The sequence below is a fragment of the Somniosus microcephalus genome, chromosome 14 (genome assembly GCF_052327205.1).
Source record: "Somniosus microcephalus isolate GS21.2 chromosome 14, FLI_Smic_1.0, whole genome shotgun sequence".
Taxonomy (NCBI): domain Eukaryota; kingdom Metazoa; phylum Chordata; class Chondrichthyes; order Squaliformes; family Somniosidae; genus Somniosus; species Somniosus microcephalus.
In genome coordinates, this window is record NC_141000.1 from 121,551,956 (window position 1) to 121,575,551 (window position 23,596).

Consider the following 23,596-nt stretch of genomic DNA (forward strand, 5'->3'; position numbering starts at 1 on the left):
TAACATAGTTCTCAGAGTTCGTTTTCCTCTTTCCACCACTCCAGATGATTGTGGGTGATGGGAGATGTGACGTTTGTGTGAGATACCCATTATCTGTTGTAATTCGGTAAAAATTCGGGCGGTAAAGTGTGATCCCTGATTGCTATCAACTTGAATTTGCACTCCCCACCTGCAGATCACCTCACCCAATAAAGGGCGAGCTGCTGTCAATGCAGTGTTCGTTTTACATGGAAAAGCTTCCATCCATTTAGTAAATTTATCAACTATAACCAGGCAATACCGCAAACCAGAAGGTCCTGTAGGTAAGGGCCCTATAAAATCAATTTGAAGGTGGGTCCACGGCCCATCGGGAGGAAGGGGACTATGCAACAATGCCTGATTAGTGTGGGCACTTGGATTGTGCTGTAAACAGGGCAGGCAGTAATTCACCCTATGAGTAACATCCGTCACACAGTCGGGATACCATGCAAATCTGCGTAGCTTCTGAATGGTTACAACAGCTGAATAGTGTCTTCCTACCGGGTGTGAGTGGAGGAGATCAAACATTTCGGGTGCCATGGATGGGGGAACACAGGGAGATTGGACAATAACCATCACAAGCGGGGATTTACATTAACAGGGGGGCAGCTTTCCCAGACTGATCCGGAGCCAATTGTGTGTCCGCAGCCCATGGTGTGGGCTGGGGTAACAGACATCCATTCTGATGCCATGCAATAACAACCGTATAGGGGGAATAACTGGCCAGGAGGGAGGGGAGGTTGATATCCCCACCTTGGATACTCGAGACTGATCTTAAGGGAGGGGTAGGGGCTTGCCAGAGGTCACCGTTAACGGTGGCGGTCTTGGCAGCACGATCTCCCTGTGAGTTACCCTGGGTGTGTACGTCCGAAGAACGTGAGTGGGACTTCACCTTACCAACATAGACAGGGGCTGATCGTGAATTTAAAGAGTCCCAAAGGGAAGCAAAGTGGTCTGCATGGAGCAGGGTCTTGCCATCGACAGTACAAAGATTATTCCGAGCAAGCAGCGGCAAAGATAGCAGAGTGTTAATCGCATAGGCACTATCTGACCAGACATTAACAAGTATGACTTGAGTAATTTGTATCGCTGTGTAAGGGGTCGTTTTAACGAGCTTGTGGTGTGCGAGATCGGTTTTTGATTTCACACTGCTCGTGAGCGGTTCCGAAGAGCTCCCCCCTCACCGGTTCTAGACACTGGGCTTATTGCCAGACCACCTTGATGTGTTGGCCCAACTTGTGACTCGGAAGACAAATGGATCAGGTGAGACAAGGTAAGTTTTAAATCAAAGGCATCTTTATTTTTAAGGAGAATAAAACATAGAGAATGAAGAAACAATGCAGACAAAAATCATGAACACGCCTCTCAACGGGAACTAAAATTTAACACACAAGAGTTACTTTGACTATCATAATACATCAATTCTAGATCAGCGATATAATAAAACGGGGGTGGAGAAAGCGCACGGCACAATGAAGGATGAATAACACTCCCGAATTACAAAGCCCTTAATATTAAAAACCCTCCCGTCTCTAAAATATACCTCAACTAGGTCAGCTAGGTGGAGTTGGGCCTCTATGCTCACCAGGGTTTTTAAAACTGTCCTTGACCTTGGTGCTCCTGTATCGTCCGGGATCTCCAATCTTCCTTATGGGACCGGCTCCTGAACCTGCTCTCCTGCTCGAACTTGTAGGCCCTCCGTGCTCCTCGAACCATAATCGAACCTCTCCACTCGCTCTGCCTTTGACCTTGTGTCTGTGTGAAACTGTGTTTTTTTAATGTCTCTTTTCCCCCAACAGTTATACTGTTTTCTTGCCCTTATCTTGGTGCCAAATCAGGGGTTTTCTTTTGTCAAAGTTTTGGGCCGGCTACTTTGACAAAAGCTGGTGCTTTAGTTTAACGACTTTAATCGTGGCCGAAACCAAACTGATGGGTTATGTCCCGTGTCCCGCTGAGTTTGATGCAGATAATGGGTCTTGTCTGTGCTCTGTGATTTCAGTGATGGGTTTACGTTTATCTGGCGATTAACATGACCTTTTCAAGTGCAAGTCCTTTGTTTTTGACTTTGTTACTGCTGCTACCTTTATTACCATATCAACTGCAGTCAGTCTGGAATTTTCCAATCGGTGGTGACTCAGGTTTCTTTAAGGTATTGCAGTGGTATGTCCTTCTGAAATGAGTCATGTGATCTGCCGACTCCATCTTGTGCTCTTAAAAATGTGGCCATTTCAGGGGTTTTAAAATGTAGGCTGTATTTTCCTGGATTTTGCGAATCCTACAGTTGTCACCAGGGCTGCAACTTCAGCATGATGGGCAGAGTGGGGAATGCATCTATACATGAGTTTTCGGTCAGGCATAACTACTGCAAATCCAGTAAGTGGCTTTCCATCATTGATCCATCAATGTAGACGTCCTGGGCGTCACTTAGTGGAGTAGGAAAGACGGGGTGACAGTTGAACTTCAGTGGTGGAAGGGGTCATTCATGGCTCCCCTCCTCATACAACAGGATCTGGGGTAGTAGGTTTGCCTGTTTTGGCATTATTTCCAAATCTCTCTGCGTTAACAGAAGAGTCCAATGACTGAGCCGAGCGGAGGAGACCAAAGTGTCCCCTGGTTTGAGTAGAAGATTCAAGGGGGTGTGGGGGGCTATGGATGATTGTTTTGTTTAAACCGGTAATAAACGTGAAGTGTTTGACCACCCAAAAAGTGGCCAGCAGATGTCGCTCAGTGTAATTCTTCTCCACGCCAGCCAAAATGCAAGAGGCGTATGCAATTGGCATAAGTTTATCGTGTACCTTCTGGCACAGAACGGCAGCAAGACCCTGATCGGTGGATCCCACCTCCAGGTGGAAGGGCTTGTCCCGGTCAGGACTTGTCAGGCATGTGGCATGTGGCCTGCATAACGGTAGTCTTAAGGAGGGACACGGCCATGCTATGTTCGGTTGTCCAGTCACGGGCCACAGAGTCCTCTTCGCCCTTTAACATAAATGAGCGCTGCTATCCCATTAGGCCCAGGAAGAAGCGAAGTGCGGTTTTGGATGCGGGCAATGGTAAACACTGAATCACATCAATCTTATGCTGATCCGGACTGAGCCCCTTCGGTCCCACAGTAATCCCTATAAATGCCACCTCTGGCTGTAACAATTGTGCCATTTTGGGATTAATTTTCAGTCCAGCTTTTAGGAGAATGTCCAATAGTTCTTCCATTAGTTCAATACGAGTTTGTTTGTCAGGCGTTGCAAGCAAAAGGTCGTCGACATACTGCAGCAGACTGTCGGGTCTCGAGAGAGGTATCAGTGCCTGAGCCATCCGTTTGTGGAACATAGACAGGGCGTTGTGAAAGCCTTGAGGCAAACCCGTCCATATATAACTTTGATCTTCAGAGGCCAAGGCAAACTTATACTGATCCTCCGCCCGAACAGGGATACTCCAGAACCCGCATCCAAAACTGCACTTGGCTCCTTCCTGGGCCTGGTGGCATATCAGCGCTCGTTTATTCCCAGATTTGCTGAGTTAGCCAAACCGTTAAAGGGCTGCACGGCCCATTCACAGTTTCACGCACGGGCGAAATTTAACATCGAAAAAGCCGGTCCCGGGCTGCGCGGCCGCGTAGCTTAGAGGGGACGTTGGTTGTGGGGCTGGAGGAGGTTACAGAGATAGGGAGGAGGGAGGCCATGGAGGTTGAAAACGAGGATGAGAATTTTAAAATCGGGGCATTGCCGGACTGGGAGCCAATGTAGGACAGCGAGCACAGGGGTGATGGGCGAACAGGTCTTGGTGAGAGTTAGGACATGGGTCGCAGAGTTTTGGATGAGTCCAAGAGGGAGCAAAGCGAGAGATCGGCAAGGAGAGCGTTGGAATAGTCGAGTCGGGAGGTAACAAAGGCATGGATGAGGGTTTCAGCAGCGGATGAGCTGAGGCAGGGGCGGAGATGGGCGATGTTACGGAGGTGGAAGTAGGTCTTGGTGATGGCGAGGATATGTGGGCGGAAGCTCAGTTCAGGGTCAAATAGGACGCCAGTGCTGTGAACGATGTGGTTCAGCCTCGGACAGTGGCCTGGGAGAGGGGATAGAGTCGGTAGCTGGGGAACAGAGTTTGTGGCAGCGACCAAATACATCCCCCCATCCCGTCCCCCCCCACCCACCCCCCCGGCTCTATCCATTCTTTGATAATCCCCCTCCACAGGCAGTGACACGCGAGCGATTGCACAGCAAGAACAACAGCCTTTTGCAGCAGCCTTGTAAAGTGTTACGACTGCAGCTGCTTTGCGAGTCCTTTGAGATATTGCGTTGTCCTTAGGTTGTACAGGGGGTATGATTTATTTATCTTTATTCATTCCAAACAAGATTGAGGTCAAGGGTGCTGCACCGATTGATTTGATTTTATGGAGTGCTTCTGTTACTATGCCTGATGGGGTGTATTAGAGAAAGATATCTTACATATGTGCAATTTATTTTTATTTATCGATAAAATGAAAAGGCTGCCGGTGGTGGAGATTAAAATTAATCCTCCAGTGAGTTGGGGCTGGAGTGCTCTACATTTAAAAAAGAAAAGAAAGTAAGACTTGTATTTCTACAGCGCACTTCATGACCTCAGGACGTCCCAAAGCACTTTACAGTGAATGAAGCACTTTTTGAAGTGTAGTCGCTGTTGTAATGTAGGAAACACGGCAGCCAATTTGTGCTCAGCAAGCTCCACAAACAGTAACGTGACAATCTGTTTTAGTGATGTTGTTTGAGGGATAAACATTGGCCATGACACTGGGGAGAACTCTCCTGCTCTTCTTTGAAAAAGTGCCTGGGAATCTTTTACGGGTGAACTGGGTTCCAATTTTTTCCATACACCGGTGACAATTACAATCTAAGTATGTACATAAAAGCTTCGAGATGCAGCGTTCACACTTTGCGCGTCACACGTGTAAGAACAGAAAGAAAGCCACTCGTTTCTAACCTTGAAGGGGGAGGGAGAGAGCACAGAATCTATGCTGCCCAATTCAGCGCACGATGTGCTTAGCCGTTAATTGATCTCAAGGTTCGGCTCCAGACAGCTATTAGGTTTCCTGGACTTAAAGGGACAGGCCACTGATGCACAGCCCCACCCTCCACCACCCCCAGAGCACCAGACCTGTGCTTTTACATGGTGCAACACTCCTGCCCTTATAATTAGTCTGGTTCCTTAGCTTCCTGTCAATACGCTCTATATGTGCCTGCTTTACTCCGACTCCCCAACCCCCACCCCGTTCATTCTCAGAGCCAAGGCCACCTTACTTGAAACCTATCTCCGATTGGCTGAAAGGGGGCTCCAAAGGCCATTTTTTCAACCAATTGGATTGCTAAAATTTGCTCTGATGGTTGTGTTGGCAGCAAATCAAAAGCCCTATGGGGAAAGTAGCCAATCAGCTGCAGCAACAGGAATGATATCATCAGCTGCTTCAAATTCTGAATGGGGTTGTCAGCTGTTTACATTTTTTTGATCTGTTCTCAGGAAGTGGGCATCGCTGGCAAAGCCCCATCTACTGCCCAGCCCTAGCTGCCCTTGAGAAGGTGGTGGTGGGCCCTCTCCTTGAACCTTGGGGGAGACCAAGACTGGAGGACACAACTATAGGATAGTGACTAATAAATCCAATAGGGAATTCAGGAGAAACTTCTTTACCCAGAGAGTGGTGAGAATGTGGAACTCGCTGCCACAGGGAGTGGTTGAGGCGAATAGCATAGATGCATAGAAACATAGAAACATAGAAACATAGAAGGTAGGAGCAGGAGTAGGCCATTCGGCCCCTCGAGCCTGCTCCGCCATTCAATGCGATCATGGCTGATCATCCAAATTCAATACCCTGTCCCTGCCTTCTCGCCATACCCCTTGATCCCTTTAGCCTTAAGAAATATATCCAACTCCTTCTTAAATATATTTAATGAATTGGCCTCTACTGCCTTCTGTGGTAGAGAATTCCACAGGTTCACCACTCTCTGGGTGAAGAAATTCCTCCTCATTTCTGTCCTAAATGGCTTGCCCCTTATCCTTAGACTGTGACCCCTGGTTCTGGACTCCCCGACCATCGGGAACACCCTTCCTGCATCTAGTCTGTCCAGTCCTGTCAGAATTTTATAAGTTTCAATGAAATCCCCTCTCATTCTTCTAAACTCCAGCGAGTATAAACCCAATCGACCCAATCTCTCCTCATACTTCATTCCTGCCATCTCAGTTATCAGCCTGGTGAATCTTCGCTGCACTCCTTCCATGGCAAGAACATCCTTCCTCAGATAAGGCAGCCAAAACTGCACACAATACTCAAGATGTGGTCTCACCAAGGCCCTGTACAACTGCAGCAAGACATCCTGTTCCTGTACTCAAACCCTCTCGCTACGAAGGCCAACATACCATTTGCCTTCTTAACCGCCTGCTGCACCTGCCTGCTTACCTTCAGCAACTGGTGCTCAAGGACACCCAGGTCTCGTTGCACTTCCCCTTCCCCCAATCTATTGCCATTCAGATAATAATCTGCCTTCCTGTTTTTGACACCAAAGTGGATAACCTCGCATTTATCCACGTTATATTAAGGCTAAGCTAGAAAGGAATCGAAGGATATGCTGATAGAGTTAGCTCAAGAGGGGTGGGAGGAGACTCGTGTGGAGCATAAACAAATGGCATAGACCAGTTGGGCTGAATGGCCTGTTTCTGTGCTGTATAATGCTGTGTAATTCTGTGTAACATCTCATCTGGAAAACAGCAATCGCAACAATACAGCACTCCCTCAGTACTGCACTGTGTTTCACTACCGTACGTTGTAATAGAAATGGCTCGATTGAAAGCAAAACTCTGAAGAGGATACTTGTTGTGGTACAATGCTTACAAATATCTCTCACCTACCTACCTACAGAAAGACAAGGAAGAAGAATGGGTGCAGAAGATAGCACAGGGAAGCAAAGACTCCATCATCCTGGAGGAGCTGCAATGGGACATGCGGTACGAAGTGCAGATCACGGCCGTTAACCAGCTGGGCACCTCCGAGCCAACCTTCTATGAGTTCACCATGCCGCCAAAACCCAACACCATCGCCAGTAAGTCACTTCTCTTGGTCAAAGACGAAACAGTATTGTCATAGACGGAAATAGGGGGTGTAAGTTACCCCCTCCAATCTGATAGTTGGGGAGACTCATTCCCCAAAAGCGATTGTCAAGATCTTGGGCAGGCCTTGCACACAAATTTCCAGCCATTATTTTACGTTATTTGCATGACCAAATGTCCTATATGTCCTCCTGACAGGCAAAGCTGGCTTGCCGGTATTTGCGAAGTCAGACAATGAGCCGTTAAAAGTTGTCTCGCTTACCCTAGGGGGAGTTAGTCTTTCAGCCTTGACTTTAAAAATTCTCGTCCTCGTTTTCAAATCCGTCCATGGTCTCGCCCCTCTCCTAATCTCTGTAACCTCCTCCAGCCCTACAACCCTCTGTGATCTCTGCGCTCTAACCAATTCTGGCCTCTTGTACATCCCTCAATTCTAATCGCTCCACCATTGGTAGCCGTGCCTTCAACTGCCTCAGCCCTAAGCTCTGGAATTCCCTCCCTAAACCTCTCTGCCGCTCTACCTCTCTCTCCTCCTTGAAGACACTCCTTAAAACCTACCTCTTTGGCCAAGCTTTTGGCCACCTGTCCTAATACCTCCTTATGTGACTCGGTGTCAAATTTTGTCTGATAATCGCTCCTGTGCAGCACCTTGGGGCGTTTTACTATGTTAAAGGCACTGTGTAAATACAAGTTGTTGCATATTTCTGACAGCTTTTGTAGTTTTGTGGGTGAGGTGGGGTGGGATGGAGTGCGATGGAAATAAATTATTTCTTCATCAAAGCCTAATTACTCTCTGCTCCTGCCCCCTTTCCCAGCCCCCTCTCCCAGCCCCTGCACCCAGCCCCCTCTCCCAGCCCCCTTTCCCTGCCCCCTTTCCCTGCCCCCTCTCCCAGCCCCCTTTCCCTGCCCCCGCTCCCAGCCCCCTTTCCCTGCCCCCTCTCCCAGCCCCCTCTCCCATCCCCCTCTCCCAGCCCCCTCTCCCAGCCCCTGCTCCCAGCCCCCTTTCCCTGCCCCCTCTCCCAGCCCCCTCTCCCAGCCCCCGCTCCCAGCCCCCTCTCCCAACCCCCTCTCCCAGCCCCCTCTCCCAGCCCCCTCTCCCAACCCCCTCTCCCAGCCCCCTCTCCCAGCCTCCTCTCCCAGCCCCCTCTCCCAACCCCCTCTCCCAGCCCCCTCTCCCAGCCCCCTCCCCCAACCCCCTCTCCCAGCCCCCTCTCCCAGCCCCCTCTCCCAGTCCCCTTTCCCTGCCCCCTCTCCCAACCCCCTCTCCCAGCCCCCTCTCCCAGCCCCCTCTCCCAGCCCACTCTCCCAACCCCCTCTCCCAGCCCCCTCTCCCAGCCCCCTCTCCCAACCCCCTCTCCCAACCCCCTCTCCCAGCCCCCTCTCCCAGCCCCCTCTCCCAACCCCCTCTGCCAGCCCCCTCTCCCAGCCCCCTCTCCCAACCCCCTCTCCCAACCCCCTCTCCCAGCCCCCTCTCCCAACCCCCTCTCCCAGCCCCCTCTCCCAACCCCCTTTCCCTGCCCCCTTTCCCTGCCCCCTCTCCCTGCCCCCTCTCCCAGCCCCCGCACCCAGCCCCCTTTCCCTGCCCCCTTTCCCTGCCCCCTCTCCCAACCCCCTCTCCCAGCCCCCGCACCCAGCCCCCTTTCCCAACCCCCTCTCCCAGCCCCCGCACCCAGCCCCCTTTCCCAACCCCCTCTCCCTGCCCCCTCTCCCAGCTCCCTCTCCCTGCCACACTCCCCTCAGCCCATCCATCTTAACACTGTGTGCTGTATAGTACAGCTACAGAAAGTTCACCGCTATATATTTTACTGTAACTAAATGGACGCAGAACCTGGCATGAATGAGTGAACCCTGGGCGAGCCTGGCTTCACCAATCTTCCAATTACAACAGGCTTTTATCTTTTCAGAACTAAAGTACTTTTTTTTTGTTGAAAGGATACCCATCTGTGAAGATGATAGAATGTTAAAAAAAAAACATATAATTTAAATTTGCTTTCAAAATCTAGCTCCTTGAAAGGACAGACTCGAGAAGATGGCATTAGTTGAATAAAGTGGCTTTGTTGGCTGATTACAAGTCTTTGGCCTGTTGTGAGCACGTCGGGGGGCGGGACTGTTTAAAAAAAAAATCCATTAAACTTAATTTTTCTGTTTTTTTTTCTCCTTACGGATGCTTTTAAGAATGTTCTAAGCAGAACAAAATACATTATCCTGCAGAAGAGTATGGCTTTTATGTCAAATTAACTTGGTCACAAAGCAAGCCAATGCTTATATGTCTATGAATGCATTTAGCTGGGAGAGCATATATATTTGATCAAAACTAAAAGCTTAGTACATAGCAGGCAGCATTCCCAGAACACACAGAACCCACTCTCAGCTTATATTAGGTTACAGCTTTCATTACTGAAACAGTTGCTCCCTTAGCTATCTAATCTTTCTTTCGAAAAAAATTTTCTTTGGCGAATTTCTTTGAGCTCGTCAAGGCGAGAAAGGACTGGCATTTTATACAGTGCTTTTCATAACCTCTGGATGTCCCGAGGTTATGAAATAACCAATGTAGGAAGCGCAGCAGCCTACTGGCACACAGCAAGCTCCCACAAACAGCGATAATGGCCAGATTTTCTGTTTTTAGTTGAGGGATAAATGTTGGCCAGGACACCGGAGGGAATAGTGTCATGCTGTCTTTCAGACCCACCTGAGAAGGGCAGACGGAGCCTCGATTTAAAGTCTCATCCGAAAGACGGCACCCCCGACAGTGCAGCGCTCTCCCTCAGCGCTCTCCCTCAGCGCTGCACCAGGAGTGTCAGCCCTAGGTTAGGTGCTCAAGTCGCTGGAGTGTTGCTTGAGCCCACAGCCTTCTCACCCCAGAGCCGAGAGTGCTGCTCACCGAGCCATGGCTGACACCCATCTATGAGGAGTGTGTGTGTCAGAGCATGTTAGAGTGAAAGGTCTGTGAGAGCACTCTGGTTACTCTTTCCAGAGCTTTGAAATTCTTGTTTTAAAGTATTAGTTTACATTCATTTAGCCTATTTGTGTGACATTCCCCTGTCCACTAATTTAAATGAGACATTAACCCATTTCCTTCATAATAGTGCACTGAGGAACTATACAAGCTTCTTTACCCTAATACTGTATCACAAAAATATAATTTTTACTTATTATCAGTGTAATTTCTTAATCATTAGACGACCAGTTAATGGCTTTGTTCCAGCTGCAGACCAGCTGTTAAGTAAGCCTTGTGAGTAACCATGCAACGCCATGTTTAATGCTGTAATAATAATGAGTGTCAGCTGCTATAATTGAGTATAATGTTATCACTGGAAAATGTATTAGACACGTTCCTACAACATAGCCTGCCAACTGAAAACCGACGTTTCCACAGACTGAGCCAAAAAGAAATAATTTATCTCTGTCTCTGTGTTTCAGTCTCTCTTTCTCTCTCTCTTTCTCTCTCTGTTTCTCTCTCTCTCTGTTCCCTCTCTCTCTCTCTTTCTCTTTCTCTTTGTTGCTCCCTCTCTCTCTCTGTTTCTCTCTGTTGCTCCCCCTCTCTCTCTCCCTCTCTCCCTCTCTCTCTCTCTTTCTCTGTCTCTCCCTGTTTCTCTCTCTCTCTTTGTTGCTCCCTCTCTTTCTCTGTCTCTCTCTGTTGCTCCCTCTCTCTCTCCCTCTCTCTCTCTCTTTCTCTGTCTCTCCCTGTTTCTCTCTCTCTCTTTGTTGCTCCCTCTCTTTCTCTGTCTCTCTCTCTCCCTCTCTCTCTCTCTTTCTCTCTCTCTGTTTCTCTCTCTCTTTGTTGCTCCCTCTCTTTCTTTCTCTCTCACTCTTTCTCTCTCTCTTTGTTGCTCCCTTTCTCTTTCTCTCTCTCTTGGTTTCTCTCTCTCTTTGTTGCTCCCTCTCTTTCTCTCTCTCTTTCTCTCTCTGTTGCTCCCTCTCTTTCTCTCTCTCTCTCTCACTCTCTCTCTCTTTGTTGCTCCCTTTCTCTCCCTCTCTCTTTCTCTCTCTCTGTTGCTCCCTCTCTTTCTCTCTCTCTGTTGCTCCCCCTCTCTCTCTCTCTGTTTCTCTCTCTGCTGCTCCCTCTCTCTTTCTCTCTCTCTCTTTCTCTCTCTCTCTGTTGCTCCTTCTTTCTTTCTCTCTCTCTCTCTGTTTCTCTCTCTGTTGCTCCCTCTCTCTTTCTCTCTCTTTCTCTCTCTCTCTTGCTGTTTCTCTCTTTGTTGCTCCCTCTCTCTCTCTTTCTCTGTATCGCTCTCTTTCTTGCTCTCTCTTCCTCTCGTTCTTTCTCTCTATTTCGCTGTCTCTGTTGATTTACGTAGAACTATTCTACAGGCTGATTTGCTGTTGATTCAAATTGCTTCTTTTTAAAACATAAAATATTTCTCCTTATTGATGTTGCCTCCTTATGGTTCCATGCTGTCAAATTGTCCTCTGTTATCTCACCCAAGTGCCAATTTTTTGTGTGCGTCACTGGCGAGGCCAGCACTTATTGCCCATCGCTAGTTGCCCCGAGAAGGTGGTGGTGGGCCGCCTTCTTGAACCGCTGACAGAGCTTTGATACAACTGAGTGTCTTGCTCGGCCACCTCAGAGGGCAGTTAAGAGTCAACCACGTTGCTGTGGGTCTGGAGTCACATAGAGGCCAGACCGGGTAAGGACGGCAGATTTCCTTCCCTAAAGGACATTAGTGAACCAGTTGGGTTTTTGCAGCAATCTGACAGTTTCATGCTCCCTCTGGCTTATTATCCCAAGCCTCTGGATTACCACAACACAAAAGCAAAATACTGCAGGTGCTGGAGATCTGAAATAAAAACAGAAAATGCTAGAAATACTCGGCAGGTCAGGCAGCATCTGTTCTGACAAAAGGTCATCGATCTGAAACGTTAACTCTGTTTCTCTCGCCACAGGTGCTGCCCTGACCTGCTGAGTATTTCCCAGCATTTTCTATTTTTAACCTCTGGATGACCAGTCCAGTAATATAATCAGTGCACTGCTGTTCCATTCTTTCCACAAATGAGCCTTAAAGGTGAGAGTTGGCAGGCCGCCTGACCACAGGGACCATCAAAGCCCAGCTCAGTGATGCCCTCCACCAGCCTACTCTTGTCCACGCACTCGCACCTTCAGCAGGATAACCAGCAGCTGAAAGGGGCGCTGTCCCAATTGTCCCCTGCCTCACTCAGGGACACTGAGGCACCTCCTGCCACCGTCAAGTTAGATGACGGCTATGGTGCCAGTAATACCCAACAATGCTGAACAAGAACTGATTGGGGCAAGTTCTTACTGAGCTGCCTGATCTAACAGTTTGTTCATTTTGTCCTTATTGCCTCCTTTTTCATTCAAAGTAACTGCTTATTGGCTCAATAAGATGAGCTTTTGAGCCATCTTGGCACAGGTAAATCCTGGGACTTTAATGGTCTGTTTGGTTTAACTTATCATTGGGTAAACTCCCAGAGTTATCAAGGTAGCAATCTTCTTCCAGCTCCTCACCATGCTTCTGAGCAAGATGTGATCCAATTGGTCTAATCCCAGCCTCTCCCGGCCCACAGGCATTTAGCATTGCTCCCATTGACCATTGATCCCTGACATGATAGATTTGTGCTATGAGGAGAGATTGAGTAGATTGGGCCCTATACTCTTTGGAGTTTAGAAGAATGAGAGGTGATCTCATTGAAACATATAAGATTCTGAGGGGGATTGACAGGGTAGATGCTGAGAGGATGTTTCCCTTGGCTGGAGAGTCTAGAACTATAATAATAATAATAATAATCAACTTTATTGTCATTGTTAGTGCACAAGTGCAATACAACGAAATGTAGGCTTGTGGCTCCCGAGAGTGTACATTTAGATTAAGACATTTAAACATTCAACATTCATTTGGCTTGTAATACATTAACATAAACATTATAAAGTGCATTGGCAGATGTGCAGGCTTTAGAGTTTATTTGTGGAGTTCAGTAGGATGACAGCCCTGGGAAAGAAGCTGTCCCTGAATCTGGTCGTTTGGGTGCGAATGCATCTGTAGCGTCTCCCAGATGGCAGAGGGGGCGAACAGACTGTGGCTGGGGTGGGTAGGGTCTTTGATGATGGTCAGTGACCTCCATAAACAGCGTTTCTGATAGATGTTCTCTATGGTCGGTAGCCGGGTGCCGGTAATGTGTTGGGCAGTTTTGACTACCCGCTGCAGGGCTTTCCGGTCATAGGAGCTACAGCTGCCATACCATACTGTGATACAGTTCGTCAGGATGCTCTCTATTGTGCAGCGGTAAAAGTTAGAGAGGATCGGGGTGACAGGTTACATCCCTTCAGCCTCCTTAGGAAGTATAGGCGCTGCTGGGCCTTCTTCACCAAAGAGGAGGTATTGAGGGACCAGGAGAGGTCTTCCGTGATGTGGACTCCGAGGAACTTAAAGCTGTCCACCCTTTCCACCACAGCCCCATGGATGTGGATGGGGGTGTGACTTCCGCCTTTAGACTTCCTGAAGTCCACAATGATTTCCTTGGTTTTCTTGATGTTAAGGGCCAGGTTGTTATCGGCGCACCACTTCACGAGATGCTGGACCTCCTCCCTGTAGGCTGACTCATCGTTGTTGGAGATCTGACCTACCACTGTGGTATCATCTGCAAACTTGATGATGGTGTTGGAACCATGAACAGCCACACAGTCGTGGATGTTCTAGGGGCCATAGTCTCAGGATAAGGGGTCGGCCATTTAAGACTGAGATGAGGAGGAATTTCTTCACTCAGAGGGTTGTGAATCTTTGGAATTCTCTACCCCAGAGGGATGTGGAGGCTCAGTCATTTAGTCTATTCAAGGCTGAGACAGATAGTTTTTTGGACTCTAGGGGAATCACAGGATATGGGGGTTGGGCGAGAAGGTGGAGTTGAGGTCAAAGATCAGCCAGGATCTTTTTGAATGGCGGAGCAGGCTCGAGGGGCCGTGTGGCCGACTCCTGCTCCTATTTCTTATGTTCTTAACCTCACAGCCATTTGCCAACTGTCGAAGTTCGAGCAAGACTCAGACACAGAGTAACTGGCAAACCATACTTTTTTACTTGTCACAAGGGAAGAGCAGTACAATCAAAGGTTGATACTACAACTTCAACGAACGCTTACAAGAGGCTCATATTTATACATTGGAGTAAACAAGTTCCAGATAATATGTGGACATTACATCATTGGTTTAGCAACACTAATTTCTCAAAAAACAACTTACATTAAACAAAGCCTATTCTTTCAAATCCGCTTCTTAGCTCTACCAGTCGGACCATCTGAATCACAAGTTCCTGTCTTGTCTTACTGCAGCGTATGCCTTTCTGAGGTGCCGAATCGCGATTGGATGCCGTACAATAGCTAGTTAACCATATCCTGCAATGATTCAATCTTCCATCCAGCAGTCAAGCCCTCGTGACCTTTATTGTTCTTTAATACTAAACCACAGGTCAAAGAGCAGGTGTCCCTCTTCCTTCTTATTGAGTTTGCAAAACTGCCAATTCTGCTATGCTTGCATTTTGCGAAGCTGAAGTTCCTCTTTGCTCCCTTTCCGAAATGCAGTTCATTCCTTATGCGAAGCCATTTTGTTAGCCAGTTCATTGGCCATTTTATTTACACTTCCACACAACAACACACCACCCCTGCCTGCCCGTACGCCTGGGATTACCCATTGATGTTACTTTAATGCTGGCGGTGACCCATTTGCCTTAAAATAACACAGTTGGTTTCAGAGTGATTTAAGCAGCCCTACCCACACGCCACCCCTCCCCTCCCTGACCAACACCCACATTGATTCACCAATCATACTCCCAACCCACCATCTCACACTGATTTGTCAACCCCCAATCCACAACCTCAGTGAGTTACCACCTCCAACCACAGGTGTGTACACAGGTGTGCACTCAGTCCACCTGCCATTATGGCCTGTTACAACAACCACAACTAACTACTCACCATTCGCTCCAACTAACTGTAAGAGAAGAAAGACTTGCATTTCCACAGGGCCTTTCACGACCTCAGAACGTCCCATATCGCTTTGCAGCCGATGAAGTGCTTTTGAGGTGTTGTCATGAAAGGATATTTACTAGTCCAGGCCCCTTTGGGGCTACCCCGGATCAGGCGTATTTCTCAGACGTTCACTTTCAACTAAAGTTTGAGGTAGCCGAATCCTAAAGACGCTTCATTGGGTTTAAAGGAAAGGAACAACCCGAGAATGGTTCGTCAGCTTCCAATACCCCTGCTTCTGAGGTAGACGCAATCTGTACTTCGGGCTCATTACCAGGTGCACATGCTTGTGGTACAGGTTTGGCTTGTTCCTGTGACTCTAGAATCTGGTCAGCATGGCGTCTCACGATGCTCTCTCCAACGTCCACTGTGTACATTAATGGCCCCTGCTGTGTGCATATCGTGCCTGGCTGCCATTTTTCTGTTCGGTAGTCACGGGCCAGGACTGGTTGCCCTATCTTGAAGCTCCTGGTTGGCTTCTCATTTATGTGCTGGAACTGCTTATCCTCAACATCTCGTCTTATGTTTGGTTTGAGCAAATCCAAGCGACATCTTAGTCTCCGGTTGAAAAACAGTACGGCTGGAGTTTGGTTGGTTACTGCATGTGTCGCATTCCGGTAAGCAAACAGGAAGTTATCCACCTTGTGTTGCAGTGGTATGTCGTCATTATACATTGCCTTTATGGCCTTTTTAAAGGTCTGAACAAACCTCTCAGCCAATCCATTTGTGGCTGGATGATATGGGACAGATGTGTAATGTTTCACCCCATTATTCTTCAGGAACCTCCGGAAATCCTCAGACACAAATTGTGGGTCATTGTCGGAACAGATCTGTTCTGGCAACCCATTCCTGGCGAAGATGGTCCTTAGGACTGCAATAGTTTTCTCCATGGTGGTAGTGGACATTTTAATGACCTCTGGCCATTTCGAATGGGCGTCCACAGCGATTAGAAACATTGAGTCCATAAATGGACCAGCGAAATCAATGTGTACCCGTTGCCATGGAGATGAGGGCCACTCCCATGGATGTAGCGGGGCCTGTGGTGGAGCGTTTTGGACCTTCTGGCATCCTGTGCATCTCTTGGTCATATCCTCGATTTCTTGATCGATTCCCAGCCACCACACAAACGCCCTGGCTAGGCTCTTCATTTTTACCCCTCCCAGATGACCCTCGTGAAGCTCATTGAGTACTCTATCTCTCAACTTGGGTGGAATTACCACTCGGGATCCACACATCAAGGTTCCCCGGCACACTGACAGCTGTTCCCTCCTTGGCGAGAATGCTGGCAACAGTGAGTCGCCATATGCTGGCCATCCCTTCACCGTCAAATCATAGACCCGAGAGAGTGTCGGGTCATTTCGGGTTTCCTTCTCAATACTTGCGTTTGTAACAGGCAAACATTCGACTATGGTCGCATGGAATATCTCCACCGGGTCCACTGCAGGTGCTTCTTCCGCCGTAGGCAATGGTAGGCGCGACAGCCCATCAGCGTTTCCATGTTGTTTCGTACCTTTGTACTCTATGTCATACTGATGTGCCCCTAGAAAAAGTGACCATCTTTGCAGCCGTTGTGCCGTCATCACCGGAACGCCCTTCTTTGGGTTAAAAATTGAGACCAGGGGTTGATGATCAGTCAGTAGGGTGAATTTCTGCCCGTGCAGATAGTGATTGAACTTCTTCACCCCCCACACCAGGCTGAGGGCCTCCCTGTCAATCTGGGCGTAGTTACGCTCGGCTGAGGTTAGCGAGCACGATGCAAAGGCTATTGGCCTCTCTGAACCGTCACGGAATTTGTGTGACAGCACCGCTCCAATGCCGAAAGGTGACGCATCACATGCCAACCGAATCGGTAGTGTTGGGTTGTAGTGGGCCAATACTTCTTTTGAAGTGATTTGGCATTTACATTCCTGAAAGGCACGCTTACACTCATCACTCCATTTCCATGTTACACCAGTTTGAAGGAGGGCATTCAGTGGGTGCAGAATTGTAGATAAATTCGGCAAGAACTTATGGTAGTAGTTCACCAACCCGAGGATCGACCTCAGTTGCGACACATTTTCTGGTGCTGGAGCCTTGACTACAGCCTCAATCTTGTCCGGCGACTTATGCAACCCTTCCTCATCAATCATGTGGCCACAATACGAGATTTGTCTCCTGAAGAACTCACATTTGGGACGGTTGGCTCGTAGCCCATATTCCTGCAGTCTTGTGAGCACCTGTTCCAGGTTGGCAAGGTGTTCATTGTCATTTTTGCCCGTAACCAGGATGTCATCCAAATAACACTGGTGTGATGAAATATATGCCTTCATCACCCCTGTGTTTTGCCTGCTTTGTATTGTGTGTGTACCGCCCCCTTTTTCCTATTGTGTGTATTGGCTACACCCCTGTCTTTTGCCATATAAAGGTCTCAAGAGCTGTATGAGTCATTCTAGTGGGCGAACCCGATGTGTAAAGACCTGCAAAGTTCTTAGTGATTAAAAGCCTTAGTTGAATCCTTGTCTTTGAGTCATCGATGGCACATCAATTTTAATCACTAAAACAACAAGATGGATCGACTCCTGAAACCAGAGCGCTTGGATCTGGACCCCCATGCCTCAGACGCAGCCACACAGTTCGGACACTGGTTCCAATGCTTCGAATTTTTCATTGCATACTCATCCACCGCCATAGCAGCCGCCACCGGAGACGTGAAACTGGGAATCCTGCGAAACTGGGTGAGCCATCGGGTCTCCCCTCTCATCCAAGACGCCACCAGCTACGGGGATGCCTGCACCATTCTGAAGGCCCACTACGTGCGGCCAATAAACGAGGTGTACGCCAGGCATCTTCTGACTACTCGCACGCAGCGGCATGGTGAGTCACTAGAGGATTTTATGCTAAGCCTAAAAGTACTGGGCAGAGACTGTAACTGTAAGGCCGTGTCTGCCACCGTGTACACGGAGGAGCTGATCCGAGACTCCTTTATTGCGGGCCTCAGCTCAAATTACATTCGGCAGAAGCTGTTTGAAAAGGAGGGACTGGACTTAAAACAGGCTATGGGTATAGCGCGATCGCTGGATATGGCCCAGAGGAACTCTGAATCCTGTTCCCCAGGCCACGCGGCCCACTCCGCCTCGTGCGTGCCATGGGGGCCGCCATCTTGGAAGCCATCTTCACCTCCCAGGTCTCAGGCCAGCCCAGCACCATCGGAGCCCCAGCCCCCACCCAGGAGCCCCACTACTGCCGCAATGCATCGGGGCCCGAAATGCTACTTCTGCGGCCAGGACAAACACTCCAGGCATCTGTGCCCAGCGAAGGGCACCACCTGTTTTAAATGCGGGAAGAAAGGACATTTCAGCAAAGTCTGCAGAGGGAACCCCGCCTCCAACTCCACCACCGCTGCGTGCGTGCCGTGGGAGCGGCCATCTTGGAAGCCATCTTGTCCACCCTCATGGAATCCACCATCTTGCCCCGACTACACGGACCTCCAGGACCCACTGGTGGCCTCGATCACAGTGGATCAATCCAGGCCGCACCCGTTGTCTAAATCGATGATGGCCATAGAGGTAAACGGGAACAAGGTTAAATGCTTGATTGACTGCAGGAGCACCGAAAGCTTTATTCATCCTAGCCTGGTAAAACGACTTTCACTAACGATAGTCCCCACACAGGGCAAAATCGCCATGGCTGATAAGACTCATACCTCAAAAATCACAGGTTTCTGCGCGGTTATGCTGTCGGTAAAAGGCACTGAGTACAGAGATTTTAAACTATTGATAATGCCAGATCTCTGTGTGAGCGTGATCTTGGGTCTGGACTTCCAGTGCCACCACCAAAGTATCACGCTTACCTACGGTGGGTCCCAGCCGCCCCTCACAATGTGCGGTCTGGCTACCCTGAAGGTCAAGCCCCCCTCTCTGTTCGCCAACCTCGCACCCAACTGTCGACCCATAGCGACCAAGAGTAGGCGGTACAGCTGGGAGGATAGACGGTTCATTGCGTCGGAAGTAGAAAGACTCAAGCGGGAGGGTATCATCGAATGCAGTACCAGCCCATGGCGCGCCCAGGTAGTAGTAGTTAAGGGTAGCGAAAAGAAGCGGATGGTGATAGATTATAGCCAGACGGTTAATCTATACACCCAGCTAGACGCCTACCCTCTGCCCCGCATAGCGGATATGGTTAACCAAATCGCGCAATACCGGGTGTTTTCCACCATCGACCTAAAATCGGCATACCACCAGCTCCCCATTAGGCTGGAGGACCATCCATACACCGCCTTCGAGGCGAACGGACGCCTCTACCACTTCCTCAGAGTCCCCTTTGGGGTAACGAATGGGGTCTCGGTCTTCCAGCGGGAGATGGACCGCATGGTCGATGAGAACCAGTTAACAGCCACCTACCCATACCTAGACAACGTCACCATCTGCGGCCACGACCAGCAAGACCACGACTTGAACCTCGCGAGATTTCTGAAAACCGCCCTCAGACTCAATCTCACCTACAACGAGGATAAGTGTGTCTTTAGCACCACGCGCCTCTGTATCCTGGGCTGCGAGGTGGAAAACGGGGAAATCGGTCCGGACCCCGACCGATTGCGCCCCCTACGGGAGCTACCCTTACCAAACACTCCCAAGGCCCTGAAAAGGTGCCTGGGGTTCTTCTCCTATTACGCCCAATGGGTCCCCAATTATTCCGACAAGGCCCGTCCCCTCCTGAAATCAACGTCCTTCCCGCTCACGGCCGAGGCCCACGCCGCCTTCAACAGCATTAAACATGACATTGAGAAGGCCGCGCTGCGGGCAGTGGATGAAAACATCCCTTTCCAGGTCGAAAGCGATGCGTCCGACTTCGCCTTAGCAGCCACCCTCAACCAGGATGGGCGGCACGTAGCCTTTTTCTCAAGAACCCTCCAAGGGCCCGAGATCAGGCACTCCTCGGTAGAGAAGGAGGCCCAGGCCATAGTGGAGGCAGTGCGGCACTGGAGGCACTACCTAGTCGGCAAACGCTTCACCCTGCTTACCGACCAGCGGTCGGTAGCCTTCATGTTTAACACCAAACAGAGGGGGAAGATCAAGAACGACAAAATTCTCAGGTGGCGGATCGAACTCTCCACGTTTGAGTACAATATAATATATAGGCTGGGGGCCCTCAACGAATCCCCCGACGCCCTATCACGAGGGATGTGTGCCACCATCCAGGGGGACAGGCTACAGGGCCTCCACAATGGCCTCTGCCACCCGGGGGTCACCCGGCTGTTCCACTTTATAAAATCCCGTAACCTGCCCTATTCTATCGAGGAGGTCCGGTCTATGACCAGGGACTGCCGCACCTGTGCGGAATGCAAGCCCCGTTTTTTCAGGCCCGACCGAGCCCACCTGATCAAAGCTACACGGCCATTCGAGCGCCTGAGCTTAGATTTCAAGGGACCACTCCCCTCCACCGACCGCAATGTGTACTTTCTCAACATTGTGGACGAGTGCTCCCGCTTCCCATTCACCTACCCCTGCCCAGACATGACCAGTGCCACGGTCATCAAGTGCCTCGGCAACCTGTTTTGCACGTTCGGCATGCCCAACTACATCCACACTGACAGGGGGGCGTCGTTCATGAGCGACGAACTGCGCCAATACCTGCTGTCGAAGGGGATAGCCATGAGTCGGACCACTAGTTATAACCCCCGGGGTAATGGGCAAGTGGAGAGGGAGAACGCGACAGTGTGGAAGGCGGTCACCTTAGCACTAAGGTCTAAAGGCCTCCCCACCTCCCGCTGGCAAGAGGTCCTCCCAGACGTGCTCCACACGATAAGGTCGCTACTGTGTACTGCTACCAACACCACTCCTCATGAGAAGATGTTTGTTTTTCCCCGTAAATCAACCTCAGGAGTGTCCCTACCCTCGTGGCTCTCCACCCCAGGGACCGTCCCATTACGAAAGCATGTGAGGGGCCACAAAACGGATCCACTCGTGGAGGCAGTACACCTACTCCACGCAAACCCACAGTATGCGTACGTCAAGCACGTCGACGGGCGTGAGGACACCGTGTCCATAAAGGACCTCGCCTCGGCAGAAAGCGACGACGATGACGACCCATCACTACCACCCCCAGAAGAACCACCACCACCCCCAGGCTTACCACCCCCAGAAGTACCTGCAACACCCCCAACACATGGGTATGCCAAGGAGGGCACCACGGACTCCCGGTCGGAACCCGAGGTACTGTTGCGACGTTCAGGAAGGACCATCACACCCCCGGACAGACTAAATCTGTAGAAGGGGTGAATGTGATGAAATATATGCCTTCATCACCCCTGTGTTTTGCCTGCTTTGTATTGTGTGTGTACCGCCCCCTTTTTCCTATTGTGTGTATTGGCTACGTCCCTGTCTTTTGCCATATAAAGGTCTCAAGAGCTGTATGAGTCATTCTAGCAGGCGAACCCGATGTGTAAAGACCTGCAAAGTTCTTAGTGATTAAAAGCCTTAGTTGAATCCTTTAAACTCCTTGTCTTTGAGTCATCGATGGCACATCAACTGGGTCCCCAGGATCCCTTGCAGGACTTGTTCCATTGCCCTCTGCCACATAGCCGGGGCCGATACTACCCCAAATACCAGTCGATTGTACTGGTAAAGGCCTTTGTGAGTGTTTATCGTGAGGTATTTCCTAGATGCTTCTTCCACCTCCATTTGTAGATACGCTTGAGCCAGGTCAATCTTTGTAAAACGTTTCCCTACAGATAGTGAGGCGAAAATATCTTCTATCCGCGGAAGCGGATACTGTACTGTGTGCAGGACTGGGTTCACAGTCACCTTGAAGTCCCCACAGATGCGAACCTTCCTTGGCTCCCCAGGCGTGCTGCTCAATGCTTTCTTCATTACAGGAACGATGGGTGTGGCCCGCTCGCTCCAGTCCACCTTAGACAGCACCCCCGAACGCTCCAGACTCTCCAGTTCAGCTTCCACAGCTGGGCGTATCGTGTATGGCACCGGTCTGGCCTTGAAAAATTTTGGGGTTGCGTTATCCTCAATCTTTATGGTTGCCTTTACTCCTTTTAGAGTCCCAAGTCCTTGTTGGAACACCTCTTCCGCGTCAGATAGAATTTGTGACAGACGTCCAGGTGCGACGTCATCATCTTTTTTGTCAGTCACAGTTAGTGCCAGAATGGAATGCCAATCCAATTGTAGTCTTCGGATCCATTCACGTCCCAATAGTGGTGGTCCTTCATCTCGTAGTATATACATGTATAGTTTCTGTGTTTCCTTTCCGTTATATTCAACTGGCACCCTTATTTTTCCTCTGGGGTAGACCTTTTGCCCCGTGTATGTCTTCAATACAATGGACGTGTCCTTTAAGGGTATGTGTGAGAATAGCCGCTCATAGTCTCGTCGATTCATGACAGTTAGGGCTGATCCTGTGTCCAATTCCATCTTCACTGGGGACCCTGCTATCATGAGGGTGACCCAAATGGTTCGGTGATCTTCTTTTGCGATCACGTTGTCTAACTTTAAACAACTTAGTCGCCTGCTCCCGGAGTCCTTATCACTCTCCTGATCTTCTGAACTACTATCTGTCAGTTTCTTTACTTTCCTGTACTGTTCCTTAGTAGTTCTTGTCGTGTTGGTCTTCTTTCCCGACCTGCAGACTCTTGCTATATGCCCCATTTTCCCGCATTGCCTGCATATTTTGTCTTTAAACCAGCAGTCCTTCTGCTCATGGGTTGTTCTGCCGCAGCGATAGCACTTTTCGGCTCCATACGCCATTTCGTTAGCGCTGTATTCTTGTGGTTTCTGTTGTATTTCCGCAGCTCCCCGTGCTGCTGCTTCGTAGGATACTGCCACGCTGAAAGCCTGTTCTAGCGTCAGGTCCTTTTTTGAAAGTAGTCGTTTCTGGGTTCCTTCACTCTGGAGCCCGCAGACAAACTTATCCCGTAAGGTGTCTGCCAGTCCTGCTCCGAACTGGCAGTGCTTTGATAACTTGCGTAGTTCCGTAAGATAGTCAGCATTGCTCTCATCTTTGTGCTGGTTTCTTTTATGGAACTTGAATCTTTCTGCTATCAGCAGTGGTGTGGGGCTTAGATGTTCCTGTAAGATATGAACAATCTCCTCAAAACTTTTCTCCATTGGTTTAGCTGGGGTAATTAAATTCCGCAATAGGCCGTACGTACTCGCACCCATCAGATTTAATAATACCGACGCCCTCTTTCCATCAGCCACCTCATTTGCCTTGCAGTACACTTCAATTCTTTCCACATATGTGGTCCAGTCTTCTACCTCGTTGTCGAAAGCAGTGATACTGCCACTTTTCGGCATCTTGGGCGATTTAAAATGGCGCCTCCCGCGCTTTTGCTTCTTCCCCAATGGAATAAAATGGCGCCTCCCGCGCTTTTGCTTCTTCCCCAACGGGATAAAATGGCGCCTCCCGCGCTTTTGCTTCTTCCCCTTACTGCCACGCTGCTCCTAGCGTTCTACGGGGTAATGGCGGTGACCCGCAGCTTCGGCGCGTCTCGCTTTCCTTCCCCCCCGTTTAGTTTCTCTCCGCTGTCCTGTTCTCGAGCACCGACCGCGCCCTGTGC

At 49.6% G+C, this 23,596-nt stretch overlaps 1 protein-coding gene across 3 annotated transcripts in view; it reads left to right on the top strand.

The window, feature by feature from the left end:
• ncam2a (neural cell adhesion molecule 2a) overlaps window positions 1–23,596 on the top strand; it is a 659,443-nt gene that overhangs the window by 434,819 nt on the left and 201,028 nt on the right. For 2 of the 3 annotated variants that reach the window (XM_086007257.1, XM_086007258.1), the window contains one exon: window positions 6,896–7,076. In XM_086007257.1, the coding sequence (XP_085863383.1) occupies window positions 6,896–7,076 (181 nt within the window). Of the gene's footprint in view, window positions 1–6,895; window positions 7,077–20,910; window positions 21,510–23,596 lie in introns of those variants that run through there. The other variant, XM_086007256.1, reaches the window with a different exon arrangement.